General features: G+C 40.7%; 1 protein-coding gene across 1 annotated transcript in view; it reads left to right on the plus strand.

Annotated features, from left to right (window-relative positions):
- The window catches only part of acp2 (acid phosphatase 2, lysosomal), a 43,950-nt gene extending 21,531 nt beyond the window's left edge, over positions 1-22,419 (plus strand). Inside the window, exons 8-13 of the mRNA XM_080720839.1 lie at positions 4,152-4,235; positions 5,429-5,477; positions 8,832-8,920; positions 10,927-11,033; positions 12,930-13,108; positions 16,661-22,419. Of these exons, the coding sequence (XP_080576965.1) occupies positions 4,152-4,235; positions 5,429-5,477; positions 8,832-8,920; positions 10,927-11,033; positions 12,930-13,108; positions 16,661-16,815 (663 nt within the window). The 3' untranslated portion in view covers positions 16,816-22,419. The remainder of the gene's footprint in view (positions 1-4,151; positions 4,236-5,428; positions 5,478-8,831; positions 8,921-10,926; positions 11,034-12,929; positions 13,109-16,660) is intronic.
- Positions 22,420-24,659: the final 2,240 nt, after the last annotated feature.

The raw sequence follows: 24,659 nt of genomic DNA on the forward strand, positions 1-24,659 counted from the left end.
AGTCTCATGGTGGTGCTAGAAGAGGGGCATGTGGTGACCTGCACATTGAAACGATATGATACAAGCTATAAAGTTAACCCAGCATCTATATTTAACTGTCCTTGAGTGCACCCTGGCCAATATATTATTTCTATTGTATAGCTTTTAGTATAATGAGACATGTTACATGTCAGTGTGAAATCCAGAGAATGCTGTTCCAGCATACTTCCTTAATGAGTTCATTGGTGGTAGGGGTGTAAGTTTCCATGTGGAAGGGAACTCGCACTCTAGTTAATATTTGTTATTAACCATGCTTAAAGGGATATTCCACTTTCAACAGGGAAACACCTTATGGGCTTTTCTCCACGTACACACCCATTGTAACTTCAAACTTCATTTTAACCATGATAGATTCATTAAAAACACCCATTGTTTTTTTTCTGGTTACTCATAATACCCTCCTAATACGTGAGCAGGCCGTGTTTTTTTTTTTTTTTTTTTTTTTATAACTTCATTTATTTTTAATAATTATTTGGGAAAATGAAAAAAAAAAAGAAATACAAAAAATAATGATTACAATTAAATTAAAAAAGCTATCGAAAAAACACGGCCTGCTCACGTATAGGGAGAGTATTATGAGTCACCAAAAAAAATTAATGGGTGTTTTTAATGAATCTATCATGAAGTTTGAAGTTACAATGGGTGTGTGTGGGGAGAGGCCCTGGGCCTGGAGGGCCTGGTAACATTTACATCAAATATCTAAATATCGAATGAAGCAAATTAAAAACTGTTCAGGGTGTTCATAAAAGCCTGATTAGACGATAAAATGACCAAAGTCTTTTTTTAAAGTGAAATATCCCTGTAAGTACTTAACCACTTAATCCCCGGCATCCCTTTTCTGAGCATGTCATAATAGGTGAACATGGACAAATATTTGGTGGGAAAAGCAAAGCTGTCCAAAGCCATTTTCGCTGTCCGTGTTAAGTATTTAGGGGTTTTAACCCATTTAAATGTGGAAAGCGTCTGTCATTTTATACTTTGGCTATTAAAAAATAGAACATCTACTGTAGCAAGCACTTTGTGCCGTGCTATGAACGGAGACTGGGTACAACATTGAAAATGTTTGCTAATCTAAAGAGAACATTTTTAACTCAAATCTTTACTTCTGGGGGTCCCTGGCCTGGAAGAACGTATTTTGAGATGGGGGTCCGTGGCCAAATACATATCATTTTGGGGGTCCTTGACATGAAAAATGTTTGAGCAGTGAGCACCACTGCGATAGGAACATCAGCTTTACAGCAAACTGTTTATATTTATAATACTTTTTTTTTTAGGTAAATCAAAAATAAAACCCCAGCCAGGATATGTCACCCAGCTCTGCCCAAGCTTGACGTTTTTTGTTAAAGGACAACTTTGGTTTTTTACAACAAGGGTTCATATTTTAAATTGTAATTAGAGAAAAGAAAAAGTGAGTGTTAAAATGTTTTCAGTTGCTCCGTTCTATTGTTTTATCGCGTTTACTGTCCTAAAATGTGGGGCATGCGTACGCATGGGGGCATGCGTACAAGTGGCTAAAGATGTCTTTTTAGACACAATAAGCCAGCAGTTTCTTTATTGCTATTTACAGTAACACTTCTAGCCCCCATAAGTCACATCCAACCATGAAAGGTTGCGTTGTATCTTGGGAATGGGGTTATTCTGTGTAAAATGACATATTTAGCGACTTGTACGCATGCCCCCAACCACTGAGATAAGAATCTCTATAACAATAGAAAGAAGTAAATGAAATAATTTTAACACTCATCTTTTATATTCTTTAATTACCGTACAATCTAAAAGATGAACCCTTGTTATAAAAAAACTAAAGTTGTCCTTTAACAGAGACCAACCTGACCAGATCTTGTGTGCTCAGGTCAGACCAGAATGACCTGATCTAATGTGTTCTTTTCTGCAGTGTTCGTAGACCTGCTTGCACTCCGTGGGTGTTTTGCAGGATATACGGCCGACTAAATTCTGCCCAGAGACGGCAACAGCATGTTAAAACATGATCACATAGGGTGCCTGGTAGGGCATTCACGAATAGTGATTTTTAGTATTCGAATTATTCGACCTCAAAGTATTCGAATAGTCGAATATTCGACAGGACTGGACAAACTGTCAAATATTAAGTAAGCAAGAGGCAAACATTGTGAAAATAGCAGATCTACGAACGCGAGGCGTTGTGAGCATGTAGATCTGCTATTTTCACAATATTTATCTGTGGAACCTAGTCACATTAATACCTACAATTCCAAGTGCTTGTCAGGCTGGGGGTCCCCAGTTCAAATATGTTTATTTTGGGGGTCACGGCCTAAAAAGGTTTGAAAAGCCCTGGTATAGAGCATTAAAGGGATCCCTGGCTAATAAGACAAATATGCCTTAATACATTATAATTGTCCTCTATAACAACAATGTAAAATTAAAAACACCTCAATTATTGTATTTCTTCTAGAAATAGCTAATCTTTCACTCAATAGGGGAAATGCATGTCGCAAGTTGATGATGTCATAAATGTCATGTGTGATCTATCCCTATGGAATTTATGGCATGCATGTGAAAATAAGAACAAACGTAATACTTCCTATGGTTAATATGAGCATGAAATCAATATTTCAAATGTTTCTTTGCACATGCATGCCATAATTTCCATAGGGATAGATCACACATGACATTTATGACATCATCAACTTGTGACATGCATTTCCCCTATTGAGTGAAAGATTAGCTATTTCTAGAAGAAATTTAAGGTGTTTTTAATTTTACATTGTAGTTATAGAGGACAATTATAATGTATTAAGGCACATTTGTCGGATTAGCCAGGGATCCTTTTAACAAATTCATCCACCAGGGGCATTGACAACTCATTCTTATGACTTCCTATCTAGCCAAGCTTTATTACTACCGGTATATAATTCTGAGATATTTCCTTGAGATATTTTCCCCAGTTTAAGCTTTCATTCAAATTCTGCATTAACATCACGTGACGCTGGGCATAGGCCCTCACACAAAAACATGCAGTAGTCCTGGTTTCTATACTACCTCCCCCTAGCCAGCCGGGTGCTTCTCAATGTCCCCTGGCACGGCAGGGGGAGAGCGGAAACCAGGACTACAGGTTAGGTAGTCACCGGGTGAGAAAAATGGGTTACAAAAACCGTGGGATAAAAAAAAAATAAATAAAAAAAAACATCACGTGATGCAAACGGACCTTTCAAACCTCTGAACAGCTAGTTTCTACCAGGTGTTATGTGGAGGAAGGCAGACTTTCTGTCTAGGGCCAAGGCAGAGGAATTTAGCAACACTGCACGAGCACATCATCTGAGGTGAAAGCAAACCGAGATGAGATTTACTTTCAACATACTGTAAAGGTTTAACGTAATATGTTCATCTCTCAAAACTGATTTTGGAGTGGGGATTTTTTTCCTAGATTGATCACCTTCTAACATGTTAAGAAAAAAAGGGAATTAACGTTTCAAATGTTTAATCAAAAGGGCGTCTGGATATGTAAATATCTAAGATGGATATGGATATTAGGGCATTCACCAAATATTCAAATATTCGAATATCAAAGTCACTATTTGACGTTGTTCACCGAAGTCGAATATATATATATATATTTTTTTTCTTAAAAAAATATATAGTTTATACAGCTTGGCTAGATAGGAAGTCATAAGAATGAGTTGTCAATGCCCCTGGTGGATGAATTTGTTAATGCTCTATACCAGGGGTTCTCAAACCTTTTTAGGCCGTGACCCCCAAAATAAACATATTTGAACTGGGGACCCCCACCCTGACAAGCACTTGGAATTGTAGGTATTACATTTAATGTGATTCGGTTCCGCAGATAAATAGCCGATCTACATGCCGATCTACATGCTCACAACGCCTCGGCTATTTTCACAATGTTAATTCGCCTCTTGCTTAATATTTGAAAGTTTGGCCAGTCCTGGCGAATATTCGACTATTCGAATACTTTGAGGTCGAATAATTCGAATACTAAAAATCACTATTCGTGAATGCCCTAATGAATATCTCCAAGATGGATATGGAAATATCTAAGATATCTAAGAATTGACAAGATGAGAGTTGTCTTTTAACTTTGGTGTTTATGTGTTTATGTGCGTTAATGTGTCTAGTCGCGTCACAACCTGACAGCTCCTGATTGGGTGACTCCTGATGTCATGGAGACCTTGAGGATACTGAAGGACTTTGGCTTTCAGGTAAGGACACGAGAGGTCACAGAGGTCATCACATAGGCCAGGGTTCCCCAATAGGCGGCCCGCGAGGGGCTACTGTCAGGCCCCCACCAACCCCAGTAATAATGGTGGTATAAGAGCAGCAACAACACTAGTATATCGTCGTTGTCGGGTGGAAAACCCGTATCTCAAAATGTGTACGTTCTTTCGCAAGGTAAAGCTCTGCTTCATCAAACAAGGCCGTCGCACAAAAGTAGTGAAAACAGCATTGCTTGTAGATCGGCTGTTTTCACCAGTTTAAATCATTTTTTAAATGATAAATGCAAAGCAAACGATTTTGGACATACAAGATTTTCACCTGACAACAACAATATCCGAACTGTCACTGGAGTAGCGGGAACACCACCGTCGCCCCCTGCAATATTATGGCCCTCGGCTTGGTACCCTAGACATAATTTGGCCCTTGGGGAAAACTAATTGGGGAACCCTGGTATAGAGCATTAACAAATTCATCCACCAGGGGCATTGACAACTCATTCTTATGACTTCCTATCTAGCCAAGCTTTATAAACTATATATTTTTTAAAGAGAACATAAAAATAAGCGAATATTCGACTTGGGTGAACAACGTCGAATAGTGACTTTGATATTCGAATATTCGAATATACGAATATTTGGTGAATGCCCTAGTGTCTATCCCCTTTACAATGCACTAGACCCCTGGGAGATGGATTGCTGAGATGAAGCGCAACACTTGCCGTCAGCTCCCCGTACTTGCTTATGTCCAGTCTTAGTTACAAACACACTTGAGCGTCATTCCCACCAGCCACTGTTGTCCAGCTGCTGACAACAGGACGCTACCATCCACCTCAGTTGAGGTGCCCGGTGGGAATGCCACTTAAAGGTCTTTGCACACTGCTGCGTTTTTCGTTGCGAAATGCGTTTTTCAGGGCAAGGAGAGAGAGTTAGAGATAGAGAGAGCAAGGGACCGAGTGGTGCGCGAAACGGGCGGCAGTGTGCAAACGTGACTGACATAACGTGAGGTTGATTTTTTTATTTGCGCGCTCTGAAATTCACTCCGATATTCTGCCCGAAAAACGCAGCAGTGTGCAACGACCTTAACTCATACGCTGAGCTTGTTGGTGTTTATTTTGTCCACTTGTATTTTTAACCGTCGGGCTATGTTAACGTGAGAATATGTTTTCCCATTTCTTCAGGTCATGTTTGGCGTCTACAAAGCACAGGAGAAGAGCCGGCTGCAGGGAGGTAGGTCACTGGAAGCGATCTGTAAACTTTGCCGTAAAAAGGTGTCAGTCAGAAGTGCTAATACTAGTAAGACACCTGAGGGTGGAATGCGACCTCAGGGTGACATGCGACCTCGCCCTAAAGGGCGAGGTCGCGCCAATTCTTGACTATCTGGCCAACCACAGCGTTTCTCTGACGATTCTAGTTGTTATCATTCTGGGGGGAGTTTGTTCATGTTTTTGTGAGGGTATCAACCCTAGGAGACACGGGGAGAACATGCAAACTCCACACAGAAAGGCCCTATCGCCAACCCCACCTAGGGTGTGAGCGATAGGGCCTAAACATGGAGATGTGGAGAACACTATATATGGAGATAGTCCAGTCCATCATGTCATATGGGACTACCGTCATAGACAGTAGCCATTGTTAGGCCGGAGTCAATGGCTGTCTGTCTGACTGTCTGTACAGGAAGTGATGTCACATGACTTACTTTTTATGCCCATATATGAGTCATTCTGTACCACATCTCCATGTTTAGGCCAAACAGGTTCGCTCCATTTCTCCATGTATAGGTCCAAATGACCAACGTCGAGCTTGACAAGGAGGATACCGCACATTGTACCTCATCCACCATTTCTTCTCTCTCCTTTTGGTATCTTTATCCTCCTCCCCCTTTTTTTCTTTTTTATTCTTCTCTTTTTTTTCACAGCCGCCCCCATATTTACTTTAGAAAATATATATTAAATTCTAAGAACGTTTCGAGTACCAGTTTGATACAAGAGCGAATAAGCGCTACACTTCTGGAATCCTGTGCGTCGACTTAAAGTCGGATCCAGGCAAAATAACTTAATCTAGCCGCCCCCGTTGCCACCTCCTTTTCTTTTCTGAGACACATTGTACCTCATCCACCCTTTCTTCTCTCTCCTTTTGGTATCTTTATCCTCCTCCTCCTTTTTTTTGTCTTTCTTAGTCTTGTGTATCCTTCTCTTTTGGCTACTGTCTATGACGGTAGTCCCATATGACATGATGGACTGGACTATCTCCATATATAGTGTTATCCACATTTCGTGTAGCCGCCCCGTACAGGAAGTGATGTCACAACTCGCTGACATCACACTGACATCACAGGGGTACGGAAGGACACTCAAGGGACACGGTTCTTCAGAGTATATGTGACCTTCGGTCGCAACAACAAATCTACAGACCCACCACCCACAACAATACGCCGAACTTGGAAATAAAACTGCAGCGGCCAGTCCAACAGCAGTCAGCCCGTCAAAGCAACGCGTTGCAAGCTTGTAGATCACCCGACCTCAACCAAACATTCCCAAAGAAGCTTTTTTTTTCATGAATTAAGAACACATTTCATTGATCTTTTCAGTAATTTCATGAAAAAATCTAAGACAATTTGAAGAAATTCCATAAATTAGAAAACAAATGTTTAAGAAGTAGTGAAAATAGCCAATCTACAAGCATTGAGACACGTTTTGAGTTTGTAGATCTGCTATTTTCACCCCAGACAAATGTCTAATCTCTCGTTTGGGTCACGATTTGAGAAGTTTGGGAACCACTGGTCTACGGTGTATATACATGTTACCCTCCCTTTTCCCCTCTCTACCCCAAATTATTTACGGGAAAATAGCAAATCTACGAGTCTCACGTGTTATGAGCTTGTAGATCTGCTAGTTTTGCGGAATGTTCACCTGTTGTGTTGGCAGGGTTCATGTGGTTAAACCCTCCATCTGCCAGTTTTACTTCCCGTTTTGCGTGTTTCTCATCCCCTCGTTCTCTCACCATGATGAGTTTATAGGTTGTGGGTTGAAATCGAATGTCAGGTCACTATGGCAACCAGACAGGACAAGGCGGATTTTTTCACAATGGCGTGTGTAGTAAATGGAAGTGAAACCGAGCACAGCAAAGTACATGAGTAATCCAAAATGGTAGAGACTACATATGACAACCATCTAGCCCAGGGGTTTTTTAAGTGGGTGACGGGGCACCCTGGGGTGCCGCGACGGCAGTCCAGGGGTGCCGCAAGATCATTTGATAATATTTGGAATTTATTTGGACGCTTGAAAAAATATTTAGTATCATTTTAAACTTGAAGTACAAAGTTATTTTCAGTCAGTTCTAACCAAAACGTTTTCCTCGCAACATAATCACTAAAATATCGTCACTGTCGGGGCAGAAACCTCGTATCTCCAAGTTTCAAATGTGTACCTCTTTGGGTAAAGCAAAGCCCTGCTTCATCATACAAGACTGTCGCACAAAACTTGTGAAAACAGCCGATTTACAAGCACACAACGCCTCGCAATGTTGTGTGCTTGTAGATCTGCTGTTTTCACTACTTTAGTACATTTTATAGATGATGAATACAAAACGTCCAGCTTCCCTCCCCCGAACACAAACACCAACTGTGTTGACAAAGCTGGATGCAACGCAGTGTATTTGAAAGGCCCCTTTCTTTTGTGAGAACAAGGTGTTATCTATGGAATCAATGTGTCGCATTACAGGTTAGGGTAGAGGGGGGTCCAAATACCACCAGGCGGGTTTGCACATCATATACAGTACCCCCACGCACACACCTCCCTACAGTTACTTATACAGTGCACTGAACATGTGATTGTGAAATCCACCCGTCAGATTTATTGACAGACCATTGACAAACCTGTGTCAGAACACTGGTTTGAGCTGAACGGATGTGGTTCATGTTTATATCTGTACTGACTCCTACACTGTGATCCTCATTCGTTCTGCCAATTACACCTACTACTGATATGAATCCTGTATGGCCTTGTGCTGTGGTGTTAGTCCTGCACAGAAAATAACATGTTGCAGCACGGCACGATGTGAGCATGTAGATCTGATATTTTGAAGATATGACACACCTGTCACCTGTTAATCAAACAACTCAGGGTTTGGGGGGGGGCTTTTATGCCTATATTGGACTGACAGGAAATGGGGGGAGAGATGGGGAGAGACATGCAGCAAAGGTCGTAATAAACTTGACCTTTAACTGCTCTTTTTCCCCTCAACACCAAACCTCTTTGCCGAAAATAGCCGATCTACAAGCTCGCTGCGAGGCGTTGTGAGCTTGTAGATCTGCTATTTTTGGCTACATTTCTCAGAATATGGACGCTATGGTTCAGATGGTTAATATAAAAATTAACCAAGGATTTGGAGGACCCCTTGAAGTAACTCTGAGGACCCCCTAGGGGTCCCGGACCCCCTGTTGAAGACCCCTGCACTAAGTTATTTTCTGTCTGTTTGTCTTTACTCTCTCTCTCTCTCTCTCTCTCTCTCTCTCTCTCTCTCTCTCTCTCTCTCTCTCTCTCTCTCTCTCTCTCTCTCTCTCTCTCTCTCTCACACACTCAGGTGTCCTGTTAGGAGAGATAGTGAAGAACCTCTCCAAGATGGCTGCCCCAGACTCAAAACAACCTCTCAAGATGATGATGCTCTCTGCGGTGAGATTATAGTGATGATGATGGTTATGGCACTACTGTGTTACAGTTCAGCTAATGAAGACAATAATCTGAACCTGTAATCCTGTAATAATGGTCATCATGATGCAGTAGCTTATTACTATCTCCTACAAAATATGCAACAGCTAGTTGTTCATGGGATTGTAACCAGGGTTATTATTAGAACGTCATAGACACTACAATAACCCATTCAGAACGGGTACACATTATTGTGTATCATTATTTTATGCTTTAACTATTGAAAAATAGCGGATATACAAGCTCACAGCGCGGCGAGCTTGTATATCTGCTATTTTTCACTGGTTAAAGCATTCAATAATTCTAGGCCTAAATGGGATAAACAATGCAAAGCTAAGTAAAAGTACAACTAAATAGAATTGCATGTAAAATGATCTTCATTTTAGGTTTTCCCGCCATCATATGACATTCATTCTTTCCTCCTACCCCTTTCAGCTCCTGTAAATCATGGCATTCCTCATAATTCCTGAAAAAATAAAAATAAAAACTAGACAATTCCTAAAATTAAAAACTACCTATGCTCTCTTAAAAAAAACGAAACTGAAATAAACACGAAAACACTAAGTTGAAGCTGAAATTAAATGTATTTGCATCCTGAACGCTCCTTTTGATTTGGTGATTTGGTCCGTCATTAATCCGGCTGTTTGGTGCTGCTGAGAATTTGTGACTCCCGATATAGATTTGGCTCTAAAAGTGGAGTATGCATCGTAGGGATGGGACGATAAGCGATATTACCGTTTATCGTGATAAAAACACTCACGATAATCCTATCGTGGATATTTCATCTATCGTGAAATCTTCCGCCCTCATGCACTGGGATCAATTCACATTTTATTTGCTGAGCTGCATATCCGGTACCACTTAAACCCTCTATTGGTAATATGTACTTATAATATACTGTACATACTTGATAGGCCTACAGTCTTTTTCTCTATCAAATCCTCTATCATAATAATCTATCAAAAATAGTCGAGCTTGTAGATCTGCTATTTTTTTGGCAAATGTTCCGCCCCCAGGATAATGGATGTTTGTGATATTTTGATTATCGTGATAATATCGTAAATCGCAATTTCTTTGGTCACAATAAGCGTAATATGACATTTTCATATCGTCCCATCCCTAATGCATCGGGGACTGCCCATAAATCCTACATCTCATTAGTCCTAATTTGGTTAGGGTTAGGTTTAGGCATAGTTTTACTGAGGTTAGGTTTAGGCATAGTATTTTCACCAGGTTAACATTCACCGGATTCAGACAAATGGATGTAGGAACAATGAAATGTCGGACCAATGCCATGGCACCAAGGCATCGGCCCTTAGACGGAATTCATTTGCAAGTGTGACTGGCGTCACGGCAACCGCACTTGCAATGTCCTAGAATTGCATCTTTCCGGTTTGACCAGGGGCATAGTTCCGCCGATTTAAAACGAATCCAATACGGAACTAAAACTTCCTATGTTTGGCCGCTAGTTGCATTGTTTTCCCCCCGCGAGGTACCAAAAAGAATGTGTCTACATTGGACCCCATTAGTTTTCCCCTTTGATTTTCTAACCTTAATAAACGTTGTCATAAATACTTTATGGTTCCTGTCGCTAATGAAAAAACTCCCTTTCAATCACCATGATACGCGTCTTGAGCAAATATGGTCCCATTTATGTTAAACTTGATGATACATTTGCGGGGGGAGTGGCCAACTAAGCTGATACCAGCCGGCTGTGTTCTTCTTCGTGTGCTGTATTTCGGGAGGCTCCGACCACATTCTCCCATGTATCCCTGCGGTTCCACGTGACCGTTGGCAGCCAATAGCATTCCTTATGATTCCTGGGGTACCTTTCAAACAATGATGGCGACACCCATACAAGGGACAAAAAAATGTAATTTTCGCAGCATAGAAAGCAATGGCTTCGCTTCGTCCATATTTTTTTTACAGTCTATGGGTTTGACTAACGTGCTGTACTGTATGCTCCTCAGCACGACACCACAGTAGCAGCCCTCCAGGCCAGTCTGAGGGTGTTCAACGGTAGACAGCCGCCCTACGCTTCCTGTCACATTATCGAGCTCTACAGGGACGAGAACGGGTAACATACACACACAGTACACCACAAAATATTGCAGTGAACCCCCCAAATAATCATATTTTAACAGGGGACCCCCGAAATGATCATACCCTGACGAGCATTAAGAGTTGAGGCATTATATTTTGTATCCACCTCTTTCCGCGGGAATTTACTGGAGAATGTTTTGCACCACACTGCACCACACTTCCGGTTAACAGCAGACATACAAGCTTGCGTCGCAGATGCAGCCGTTGTGAGCTTGTAGATCACACTCGGCTGCGGTGCCAGAAGCTCCGTCCAATTTCTGCGCAATGCACGATCGGATGTTGGAAACTTGTGGATAACATGTTTCTATTGTGAAAATAGCAGATCTACATGCTCACAACGCCTCTCGTTGCGAGGCGCTGTGAGCTTGTAGCTCGGCTATTTTCACAATTCCTGTGTCTAATATTTGACAATTTGGCCAATGATTAATTGGTCATTTTAGAGGTATTAAAAACTCCTTAAATTGTTACTTTAGAAATGTGCACATACCCTCTATACACTTAAACTTTATGTTGGTTTGTTTACTGTTGAGTGAGAATTAATCATCTGGGGACCCCCAAAAAACATGTGGGTACCCCTCCTCTGGAAACACTGAAATATAGATAGATATATCTTTATTATCCCAATGGGGAACATCAGTTGCCCAGAGGCAGCACAGCATTATAAGGTTATTGTACTGTACATGCACACGACCACAAACAAACAGTCGAGTGTTAATCCACATTAATCCTGGCATCGCTATTTGGGGTTTAGGGATTTGCAATCTCACACAGATCGAGCTTTTAGATTTTTCCACTGTTTGTTGAACAGCAAAGGATATCGTTTATTTAACTTTTATTTCTTTATTGGGCATTCATGTGGAAATACAAACATACTGTACTGTACATGCACATGATAATACAGTGCAGATTAATGCACAAATGTAGACTCGCATAGATGTAGATTTATGCATTTGCAAAGGAACAAGCAAGCACACACACTGACAAGAAGGTGTCTATCTGCAGTTCTGCACACCAAGGTAAATAGGAGGTAAAGAGATCCACGCCCCTTTTGCTATCTCGCAATTCCAACCGGCAGATTCGTCGCACTGCAGCCGGAAGTTTGGTGGAAGACTGTGTTCATGAAAAACTATTTATGAAAAAGTGAAACCTTTATAACATACTCGGCTCAGGAAAATAAAAGAAGGCATTTCACAAATTTGTTTTCTGCTGTGTGGATTTTCGATGTTTGCACCGTGTCATGTTATAGCAGTATCTAAAGAACAAAAAGTATGTTTCTAAACGTGCCAAGTATCGCAAGACTATCCACCGTTTCCCGTCTGAGAACCAAATCTCGCGATACTTCAGAGACAGAAACGATTATTATTTATTGTAAAAATACCTTTTATATGTCTTCTTTTATATTCCTGAACAGATTATATGAGAAAGGTCTCAGTTGTTCATAAATAGTTTTTGTTCCAGGTTTGTTCATGAGCTGATCAACCATTCACTGACGCGACCGCGGTTTTCCCAACGACCCTGAGTGCAACGGTGGGGGCGCGGGAGTGTGGGAACTGGGAAGCCTATTGCCCATCGGCCCCCACCGTTGCGCTCAGGGTCATTGGGAAAACTGCGGTCACTTCACTGACATGTATTTTATCGCACTTCCGGTGCGAGTTCTGGCACCCATGGTGAGCTTCATGGCCGGACATGGCGCATCCCTATTGTCACGTGATGTCCCTACCTCCTATTTATTTACCTTGCTGCACACAGGGAAGCATTCAAGCACACAGGAAACATGCATTTATAGGCGTTTAAGACATGATTTGCTCTCCATTAATTTGACTCATTACACCCACCTGTTGGACTCTCTGTTTGTGTCTTGTTCCACCAGCAACGCGTCGGTGTCCATGTTCTATCGTAATGACAGCAGAGTGCCTGCCTACCCACTGGCTCTCCCAGGCTGCGACGCTGACTGCCCCCTGGAGGACTTCGTCAGAATTACGCGTCCCTTCATACCTGACGACTGGGCCAAGGAGTGCCAAGTGCCTTCCGACTTCATTGGAGACAATGGTGAGACAGACACACACACACACACACACACACACACACACACACACACACACACACACACACACACACACACACACTGACTGCTGTTCACATTGTAGGCTCTGTCTGTAATGAGATGGCTAGAGTCAAGTATCCACGTTGCACAACACACAACTTAGTGATGCAGTTGGTATGTCCAAGTCTCATGGTGTGCACTGCGAAGTTATTTCTTTAAAGGACAACTTACGTTTTTTACAACAAGGGTTCATATTTTAGATTGTAATTAGAGAGAAGAAAAGATGAGTGTTAAAATGTTTTCATTTACTGCTTTCTATCGTTTTTATCGATTTTTTATTTTTATTTCAATGGTTGGGGAATGCGTTCAAGTGGCTAAATATGTCTTTTTAGACACAATAAGCCCATTCCAGAATCTTTCATGGGCAGATGTGACTTATGGGGGCTAGGAATGTTACTGTAAAGAAATCGCCGGCTTAATTTGTCTATTATAAAATACACTTTAGCCACTTGCATGTATGCCCCCAACAACTGATATCATAGTCATTACAATCGCTAAAACTATAGAAAGAAGTATATGAAAACATTTTAACACTCATCTTGTCTTTCATCTAATTACAATCTATAATATGGACCCTTGATGTAAAAAAACATATGATGTAATGTCATGATCAACTGTCATCTCCAAGTGTATGCGTTTACCAAAATAAGCCTAAACTCTCATCTCGAGCAGCTACACACACAATCTCCTTTTCATAGTTGGAGTACAAGAATTGCACTGCTTGCAATGATTCTACCAACTGTAATGTATATTTATGTGACATCATCTTGAACCTAGCTGCACATATATGAGAGTATAGTCTCTCTCTCTGTTGCTTTTGTATCTGGCTTTTTTTTTTTGTGTGGCAGAACTAGGGGTGCTAGTAAAGCAGACAGTTTACCCAAGATGATAAAACATCATTTCACATAATAATTTGGCATCGAGGCTTGCCATCATCATTGAGAAATGGTGGCTGCAATGTGCAGTAATTCCAAAAGGGGTCGCTAGTGGTTCAACTTGACAGCAGTGCTTTGTTCAGCCCATTCATGCTATTCAGGGTCTCACTCATTTTGCACCATGGCATGGACAATTGTAATAATAAAATAATAATAATAATAATAATAGTTTTATTTATAGTGCACTTTATATTTTAAGCAAATCTTAGAGTACTACAGTTTTTTTTTTATTGTTTTCTCTTTAAAAAAAATGTATAGTTTATAAAGCTTGGCTAGATAAGAAGTCATAAGAATGAGTTGTCAATGCCCCCCTGGTGGATGAATTTGTTAATGCTCTATAGCAGGGGTTCTCAAACCTTTTTAGGCCATGACCTCCAAAATAAACATATTTGAACTGGGGACCCCCACCCTGACAAGCACTTGGAATTGTAGGTATTACATTTAATGTGACTCTGTTCCGCAGATAAATATTGTGAAAATAGCAGTTGCGAGGCGTTGTGAGCATGTAGATCGGCTATTTTCACAATGTTCGCCTCTTGCTTACTTCATATTTGACCAGTCCTGTCGAATATTTGACTATTCGAATACTTTGAGGTAGAATAATTTGAATACAAAAAAATCACTATTCGTGAATGCCCTACTACAGCACAGAGTAAAACATTTGCATAAAAACAATAGTCAGCTGAACGGAGCAAATCAGTCTGGATTCCAGGCTATTAAAACAACACGTTTTAAAACATGAGTCAATAATTACTTCTTAGCTAGTGATTGAAACACCTGTTCTATTATTATTCTATTATGTCCACAATGAAGGAAGACAAGAAGAATGAGTTTTATCACAGAACCTACAGTTGGTCAGTTTGAGCAGATCCATTTAGAAGTTGTTGCGCTGGCATGGAGGACATCATTGCTGTCAGGATGGAACCTTGTATTTCCAAAACCGTTACTTTTTTGGAGCTGTGTGCAGCTCCCTATACATGGCTGTGTGGGTCTGTGTGTGTGTGTGTCTGTCTGTCTGTCTGTGTGTATGTAGCCTGACTTCGGCGCGTAACTAGTGCCGCACCATTTACGCCACTCGCGCAATATATACATCAAAATGTGCGGCTCGGCCGGGAATGGTGTTCTATTACCTTTCGTTCCGATCCGCCTTACCATGCCGAAGTAATCGGCAAAAAACGACGCTTAATTGTCCCCATTGACTTATAATGGGACAATGCAAGAAATCACTTTCAAGTATTTTTCTCTCGTAAACCATAGGAGCTACAGTTTCAAACCTCGGAGAGGAGATTCATAATGATTTTAAGAATGAATCGAAAAATAATTACATCACTCGGCCTCATGGTGGCGCTATAACGGCCCACTTTACGTTTTGCCCCGTAACTCTTGAACCGTAGATCGGAAAATTAAAATTCTTTTTTTCCCTGGATTCCTTGGGTCAAGACGCATCTCCCCATATAGGCCACGCCCATTTGCGCCAGGATAGATTTTCCGCCATCTTGAATTTTCTCCAAAACAGACTTTTTGCTCCTTTTCCTACATATTTTCTTCAAATGTCACAAAAATCGGTACACATGATCTACACGCACGCACGCACGCACGCACGCACGCACGCACGCACGCACGCACACACACACACACACACACACACACACACACACACACACACACACACACACACACACACACAGCTCCACTTCACACGGGTGTGATTTTTATCATTATAAAAAATAAAAAATAAATCATTTTTAAAATCGTGAAAATAGCAAATTTCACTCCTTTCGTGTGACAGTCTTGTATGATAAGTAGGTCATTAATCTGTGAAAAAACTAAAAAAGAATGTTTAAATATTCATTATCAGTGGTGGAAAAAGTACAACTTTTGATTTTTACAACAAGGGTTCATATTTTAGATTGTAATTAGAGAAAAGGAAAAGTGAGTGTTAAAATGTTTTCATTTGCGTCGTTCTATTGTTTTATCGCGTTTACCATGCTAAAATGTGGGGCATGAGTACGCATGGGGGCATGCGTACTCATGCCCCACATACAAATATGTATTTTTAGATACAATAAGCCAGCAGTTTCTTTTATTGCTATTTACAGTAACACTTCTAGCCCCCATAAGTCACATCCAACCATGAAAGGTTGCGTTGTATCTTGGGAATGGGCTTATTCTGTGTAAAATGACATATTTAGCCACGTGTACGCATGCCCCCAACCGCTGAAATAAGAATCTCTAAAACAACAGAAAGAAGTAAATGAAATCAACTTAACACTCATCTTTTATATTCTTTAATTACAATCTAAAATATGAACCCTTGTTGTAAAAAAATAAAGTTGTCCTTTAAGTAAAATAATATCAAGTAACTTTACACCACTGTTCATTATGTTATCTTGCATCTCTCTCTCTGTCTCTCTCTGTCTCTCTGTCTCTCTCTGTCTCTCTGTCTCTCTCTCTGTCTCTCTCTCTCTGTCTCTCTCTGTCTCTCTGTCTCTCTCTGTCTCTCTGTCTCTCTCTCTGTCTCTCTCTGCTCTGTCTCTCTGTCTCTGTGTCTGTGTCTCTCAGAGGTGATCATTGGCCTGGCGGTGGCGGGGGGCATCCTCTTCATCCTGGTGCTCCTCCTCTTCGTGCTGCTCAGCAGGCAGGTGGAGCCGCTCAGCAGCCGCGGCTACCGCCACGTGGACAACCAGGAGGCGGGGGAGGAGTTTACCTCCTCCTGACAGACATGCAAGCTCCTCCCACCTCCAGGTTTATGCCACGCCTCCTCCGGGGGCGACAGCATCAGCAGCATCAGCAGCAGCGACGAGACCTTGAACTTTAGCAACTCTGATCTTCTGACCTCTGGAGTGTGACCCCCCCCCCCCCCCCCCCCTCGATCCTTAGTTGGGTCGAATCCGATACTTCCGCGGCCGTGGAGAACGAAGGTCCGTTTCTCAGGGGTTTTGTCAACTATGAGGGTTGAATGACAAATTGAGCTCCCATGAACCTCGCAAAAAATGTGAGCAAAAAGTTTGGAAAAGTTAGATGCACATTTTTCGGCTATTTTGCCGCGAATAAAGGCTGTCCTCTTCCAGAAAAGCATAGATTCAGAAAAAATGGGCTTCAAAGTTGGCCATCTGCATTGGATTACATTGAATAAATCGGCGGAAAATATGGCGATGCTAACGTTAGTAAACGTAGGACGACCTCGGACCACCTACGTTTTCAAGAATCAGCTCACGGTAAGGACCAAAGCACAGCGTCGCTTGCCGACAAAAAGAGCCGAACTGGTTGGGGATTGGCACTCCAAATTGCGTCGCTAGCCGATAAATTGAGCCGAACTAGTTCGGGATAGGCACTAGAAGAGTTAATATACCCTATACTATAAAGGAAAGAAATACCCCCCAAAAGTCTGCTTTAAGTAGCATGTGAGGGGTCAGACTAGGGGTTTTTAATTATTCTGAATCCATTGCGAGCATTGGTTTTGCATGAAAAATTTCTTGGGCTAAAAACAGCCCGACAAAACGATGGTTTAGTGAGGAGTCATCACCTTTCACAGTTTTTTGGGCTCGTCGGCATGGGAGCTCAATTTGTTATTTAAAGGGATATTTCACTTTCAAAAAAACTTTTGGTAATTTTATCATCTAATCAGGCTTTTATGAATACCCTGAACAGTTTTTAATTAGCTTGATTGAATATTTAGATATTTGATGTAAATGTTACCAGGCCCTCCAGGCCCAGGGCCTCTCCCCACACACACCCATTGTAACTTCAAACGTCATTTTAACCATGATAGATTCATTAAAAACACCCATTATTTTTTTCTGGTGACTCATAATACCATCCTAATATGTGAGCAGGCCGTGTTTTTTCGATAACTTTTTTCATTTATTTTGAATAATTATTTTTTTGTATTTCATTTTTTTCATTTTCCCAAATAATTATTACAAATAAATGAAAAAAGTTATGGAAAAAACACGGCCTGCTCACGTATTAGGAGGGTATTATGAGTCACCAGAAAAAATAATGGGTGTTTTTAATGAATCTATCATGGTTAAAATGGAGTTACAATGGGTGTGTGTGTGGAGAGAAGCCCTTCCACTGCTCCCTGTTGAAAGTGGAATATCCCTTTAACCTTCATAGTTAACAAAACCACTGAGAAACGGACCTTCGCTCTCCACGGTCACGGACGTATCGGATTCGACCCAACTTTGTGCTGATCTCCCCAAACTGTGGGTCTGGACCCAAAAGGAGTCGCTCACCACCATCTCCCAGCATTGATCTGAAAAGCTTCTGCATTGGTCGCGTCTGGGAGGAAAGTACAAAAAAAAACTAAACATTGAAGATATTTTTAAGGAAGGATTTTTAAGTAAGGATTTCAGTCATCTGCGCCCTTTTTTTTAATTTTTTAACATGAATTAAAACACTTTGAAAACGGAATCCATTTTTTAGATATTGATGTCGTCACAGCAGAGGGACGTGATGGGCGGGACCAGCGATTGGACCAGAACTCAGATGAGCAACACCCAGCGCCATATGTTTCATACAAACACATTCAGTTTGGAGATTGTCTGAACATTTTCTTCATCCGTTCACTTAACCCATTCAGAACGGGTACACTATATTGTGTATCATTATTTTATGCTTTAACTATTGAAAAATAGCAGATATACAAGCTCACAGCACGGCACCGAGTGCCGCGCTGCGAGCATGTAGATCTGCTATTTTTGAAAAATCGCGAACATTAGAATTTTGACCAGATTCTATAAGTGTCTTTTGAATCCTTGTTTCCATGTCAGTAATCTGGCCAGCCATCGTCAAAGAAAAGGTCCTTTTCACTTAACTGGAGCTCAGTTAGTCTGTTCTTGAGAGACTACTATGTCAGTGGTTCTCAAACTTTTTCATGTGAAGGACCACCCAGAAGCAAAATTTGAGTTAACAAACATTTGCTTTGAAAATACATATATTCAAAGATTTGCACACATTTTCACGACTTTTTCAAAAATAGCAGATCTACAAGCTCGGAGCGCGGCACTCGGTGCCGCGCTGTGAGCTTGTATATCTGCTATTTTTCACTGGTTAAAGCATTCAATAATTCTAGGCCTAAATGGGTTGATGTCGAGCTTGGCTGCTTGTAGTCAGCCAGATGATCACAGATCTCCCTCCGATACGTCTGACATCTAAATTAAATTGGTGTCTGATCAGAACTTATGGAGCTATAGTCAACTTTTTCTTGAAAAACGGACCTTAAAATAAAAATAATGTCTCGAAAATATTTTATAAAAGATTTAATCTTTTATAAAATATTTTCAAATGTATTTATTGGGTCCCCTGAGACAAAACGTTTGGGAACCCCTGAAAGACACCATTGATAGTTTTCCACACAGTTCTCCACAAGTCCTCCATAAAATTCTTTTTTTTAGTAGGTGGAGATCTCTGATTGTCTGGCTACGTGAGACTAGACTGCCTGTAAATTCAACCCCTTCTACGAAGCAAGAGAAACTTCCACTCTCAGGTGTGATGGTGCCAAAACTAGACACATGATTCTCAAATCAGTGCCTACCTAATATGATATTTCAACAAACCATGACACATCGTGGCCATGGATTACTTTGATTCAGACAAGAGTCGCATCATTTGATTGATTGAAAATATCAAAATCCGAATTCAGTCTAAAGGCCCATTCCCACTGGGCCAGATAACAGATAAAAAAATCTCTTTCTCCAGTAAAAAGAAATCTCTTTCTCCATTCAAGTGGATGGTAAGATACAGATTTAAAAAAAAATATGTCACAAAAAATAGCCGATCTACAAGCTCACAACGCGCCGCGAGCTTGTAGATCTGCTATTTTTTGGCAACTGTTTCGGCCAGGATAATGGATATCGTAAATCGCAATTTCTTTGGTCACAATAATCGTGATGTGACATTTTCATATCGTAACATCCCTACTTATGTCTGTGCGGTGCATGTGATGACAATGTTTTAAGGTTGAGTGCGTGTATGAAAGCGCTGGGCAGTGTGGAGACAGGGTATGATAAAGGAGGCCTTTATCAATTATGTTTGTACAGAGCGAGTTATTATAAATTTGTCATTTGAAAAACAATCTAGTTTTTGAGTCCATGACCTACGATTCAAGACTTATAGCGCCACCATGAGGCTGGTTTGAAATATATTCAGGGATTTGGTTTCCTTGGCCTGCTGGCTGCATGTACACAAGAAATCTGATGCTGATCGGTGTAGTTGTTTGCAAGATTAGCCACCGACACACACACACACACACACACACACACACACACACACACACACACACACACACACACACACACACACACACACACACACACTGGGGCAAAAAACTCTCTCTGGCCCTGCCTTTGGCCCTGTGGTGAGATGATGATAACCATGATGACACCATACAGTAAGGCATTCACGAATAGTGATTTTTAGTATTCAAATTATTCGACCTCAAAGTATTCGAATAGTCGAATATTCAACAGGACTGGCCAAACTGTCAAATATTAAGTTAGCAAGAGGCGAACATTGTGAAAATAGCCGATCTACATGCTCACAACGCCTCGCAATATCTGCAGAACAGAGCCACATTAAATGTTATACATATAATTCCAAGTGCTTGTCAGGGTGGGGGTCCCCAGTTCAAATTTGTTTATTTTGGGGGTCACGGCCTAAAAAGGTTTGAGAACCCCTGGTATAGAATAGTAACAAATGCATCCACCAGGGGCATTGATAACTTTATGACTTCCTATCTAGCCAAGCTTTATAAACTATATCTTTTTAAAAGAGAAAACAATAAACAAATGTAAATAAGCGATTATTCGACTTCGGTGAACAAAGTCGAATAATGACTTTGATATTCGAATATTTGGTGAATGCCCTACCATACAGTATGTTATTTTTTACAGTTGTAAATCGGTTTGAAGAGCAGCGCGGTTGTACAACAAAGAACGTTGTAGGCTTTAGAGTGATTTTAAAGTTGATCTAAGTAATATTTATTTTTGTAAGTGTAAATAAGTGTTAAGTTGCTCTGTATTCTGGTAGCAATTGTAGCAGAGTGCCACTCTGCCCATAGGGATATCCCTTTGGGTCAATGGTTAAGATATTGGACCTTCACGCGGGAGACCCGGGTTTGAATCCCGGGGGTTGCTCAATCATTGTTATGGAGTTTTTGTTCAGAAACGGCTGTCAAGCTCTTTAATAAACAGAACATACCAAGTCAGGAGAGAGAGCTCATACATGATACACAAGTTCAATTTAAAAAAAAAAAAAAACAGTCAGGAAATGTATCAAAGCTAACAAATGGGCTTGGTGGGGTTCTCTCTTCTGATTGGAAGAAATTGGTATCCCAGCCTGAAAATGTACATTTTTAAGATCTGAAGAGATGCAGAGACTCCTGTTACTGCAAACATTGTAGCAATAATTAGCAGAATATAGAGATTTAACTTTTTAACAAAACAAAACTATTTACAGTAGTTATCCCTTACAGCAACTTTACCAAGGCAGGGTTTTCAAGGAAATGTGTATCTATACGTAGGTGTGTGTTATATATCGTCGTTGTCGGGTGGAAACCTAAACTAGTGAAAACATCAGATCTACAAGCACACAACGCCTCGCGTGATGAAGCAGGGCTTTGCTTTGAGAAAAAATGTACAAATTTGAAACTTGGAGATACGAGGCTTCTGCCCGACAGTGACAATACGGTTGTATGTCCAGTTGTTGCTGTAGTACGTATGTGTATCGGTGTGTTATTACTTGAATGACCACAAGTGCCTTAAACCAGTGGTTCTCAACCTGCGGGTCGGGACCCCCAGGGGGTTCCCCCCCACCTGTTTTTGGGGTGGTCCCCAAATGAAAGTGAAGGACTTTTAAGACCCTTTAATAGCTAGAAAAGAAAAAGACCAGTTACTGCATCGAAAGTAATCAACACACTCTACTATAAAAAAAATATTCAAACATTGGCAAATTTGTCAAACAATATTATAAGAAAGAGGCAAACATATCCCAGCTACAAGCTCACAGCGCCGCCTCGCAACGTGATGGGTCACGTCCTGAAAAGGTTGAGAACCACTGCCTTAAACGGACATTAATCGTGGTTGAAACAATGTTTTTTCTTTAAAATATATTTCATGTCTGTGTAAGTGTGTGTGTGTGTGTGTGTCAGGAGGTTGGTTGTGGAGAGAAAACGGTAAACTGGTTGTATGACGCCGTAATCAGACCATGTACTGTATTTTGGTATGTGTGGATACAGTATAAAGGGTGATTTAGAGCAGTGTTCTTTTTTTTCCTAGCAATACTTTTGTTGTATTTAAAATAAATCCAGCATTCTTAATATTTTCTTTCCAATCTTTTAAACTTTTGAACCTATAAAATACAGTAGGTAAAAATGCCATTTTGACCTACTGTATTTTATAGGTTCATTTCAGTCTATATATATATATATATATATATATATATATATATATATATATATATATAAATCTCAAACCTGGTTTTGTTTGTTGCCATTTGAAAAGCTGAAAACGTAAACAATGCACAACATTTTAAATAGACCTTTAAATACATATGTCACTAAGAATAACAATAAGTATTGTTCTTGTTGAAAACCTTGGATCTCCATGGTGTCAAGGGGAGCAAATGCTAATTTCGTGCAGATTTGTCTTAAAGCACCACATTTTGCACAGATGTATCCCAGGGCATGCTCTAATGATTTAGCTAGGGCGCCCGAGTCGGCGACCTTCGGGGTCGCCACAGCGGCCAAATCAAGTTGGGCTCCCATCGACTTTCTATACAGGAGGAAAATACCCAGAAACACATCTTATTTTCTGGGTATTTAAGTAGGATGTCAGGGGTCAAACTAGGGGTTTTTCATGATGCTGAATCCATTGCAAGCATTTGTTTTGCACAAAAAACATTCCTTGGGCTACAAATGGCCCTAGAAAACAGCCACAAAACTGATTGAAAAGTGATGAGTCACTTTTCATCACTAAACTATCGTTTTCTGGTGCCATTTCTAGCCCAAGGAATGCTTTTTTTGTGCAAAAACAAATGCTTGCAATGGATTCAGCATCATGACAAACCCTTAGTCGCAAACTCGAGCGCCCTAGCTAAATCATTAGAGCATGCCCTGGGCTACATCTGTGCAAAATTTGGCGCTTTAAGACAAATTTGCACGAAATTAGTATTTGCTCCACACTAGGATGACTTGATAGGCTTAAAATAATTCACATTAATATATTTGTAAATCTCGAAGGGAAAAATGTATGGCCGATCTATGCCCTGTGGATGCCAGCGTTCATAATGTTATTATTGAAATATTCTTTTGACTGTGAAAGGCGTGTCAATTTTTCTATATTTAGCGTAGTGGAGACTAATTGAATACCATGAATGTAAAAACAGTTATTGTCGATAATTGACTACTGGAAACATTTGAACTTATGTCAAGTTGCATTTGAACTCTGACCATGCCGAGTTTGAGCAGCTCTGATGTTGCACAAGTTGTAAAAAAAAAACACATTTCTGTCCCATTTTAGTTGTGTGCACGCAGTGCCACGCACATACATCCATGGAACTAAATAAAGGCTGAATGAATTGCACTGAAGTTGTCTCTTTCTGAACAATGAACAGTTTTCCATTACCTGGCCCTAATATTTCACTGAAGAGCACGCAAGAGAATGTTCTTTTTTTTATTAACCATGTAGTCTAGTAGGAAAGGGGGGTCCTCCCCACAAAACTGTGAAAAGTGATGTTTTTCGTGCAAAACAAATGCTTGCAATGGATTCAGTATCATGAAAACCTCTTAGTTAGAGCCCTCACATGCTACTTAAGGAAGATTCTTCTGGTGGTCTTTTTTTCCCTGTATTGTAAGTGAATGGGTAGGTGCAAGAAATCATTAAAAAGGAACCCCTTGGGATGATATTTCAGCTTGGTACCTGGCATAATCTTAAAATACCCTTTAAGGATTAAGAAAAAACAGGTGGCAAAAATAAAAAAAATCCACCCTATGCGCGTGGACCCCCCCCCCTTTCCTACTAGAATATTGTGGTTTAGTTAAAATACGAGCCTTACAAACAGAAGATGTTTGGTTCAAACCCAATGTGGATTTTTTTTTTTTACTCTAATCTTTCACTGAAGAGTGCACAAGAGAACACATTTTGAACTATAAGCAGTGCCCTTCCGAGCTCAGGTCTCCGCCAGGTCAGGTGAGATATTGTGGCCTCCTGGTGGCGCTATAATAGTCCAATGTGAAAAGGGTTAGGGCCATGTCTTCCTCAGCCTTTCACTGTAATCTGACACTGCATTCATGATTTGAGGCGTTTTGTTCCAAAGATGTGTGTTGCAAATGTCATGGAAATTGCACCCTGTGTTCATGATTTGAGGCATTTTGTTCAAAACGGACCAATCCTGCAAACTTTGGAAGCCAATAGTAGCCAATTAGATGGAATATGAAATATCGGGACAGATGTGTCTTCATCACATGACTAGAGATGTAACGATTTGCATGATTTTTGGATAAAATCTTAATGGCCAAAAGTGTGTTTTACATAAGTCGGCCTCCTGGTGGCGCTATAAA

The sequence above is a fragment of the Nannobrachium achirus genome, assembly GCF_963921795.1.
Source record: "Nannobrachium achirus genome assembly, chromosome: 24".
Taxonomy (NCBI): Eukaryota; Metazoa; Chordata; class Actinopteri; order Myctophiformes; family Myctophidae; genus Nannobrachium; species Nannobrachium achirus.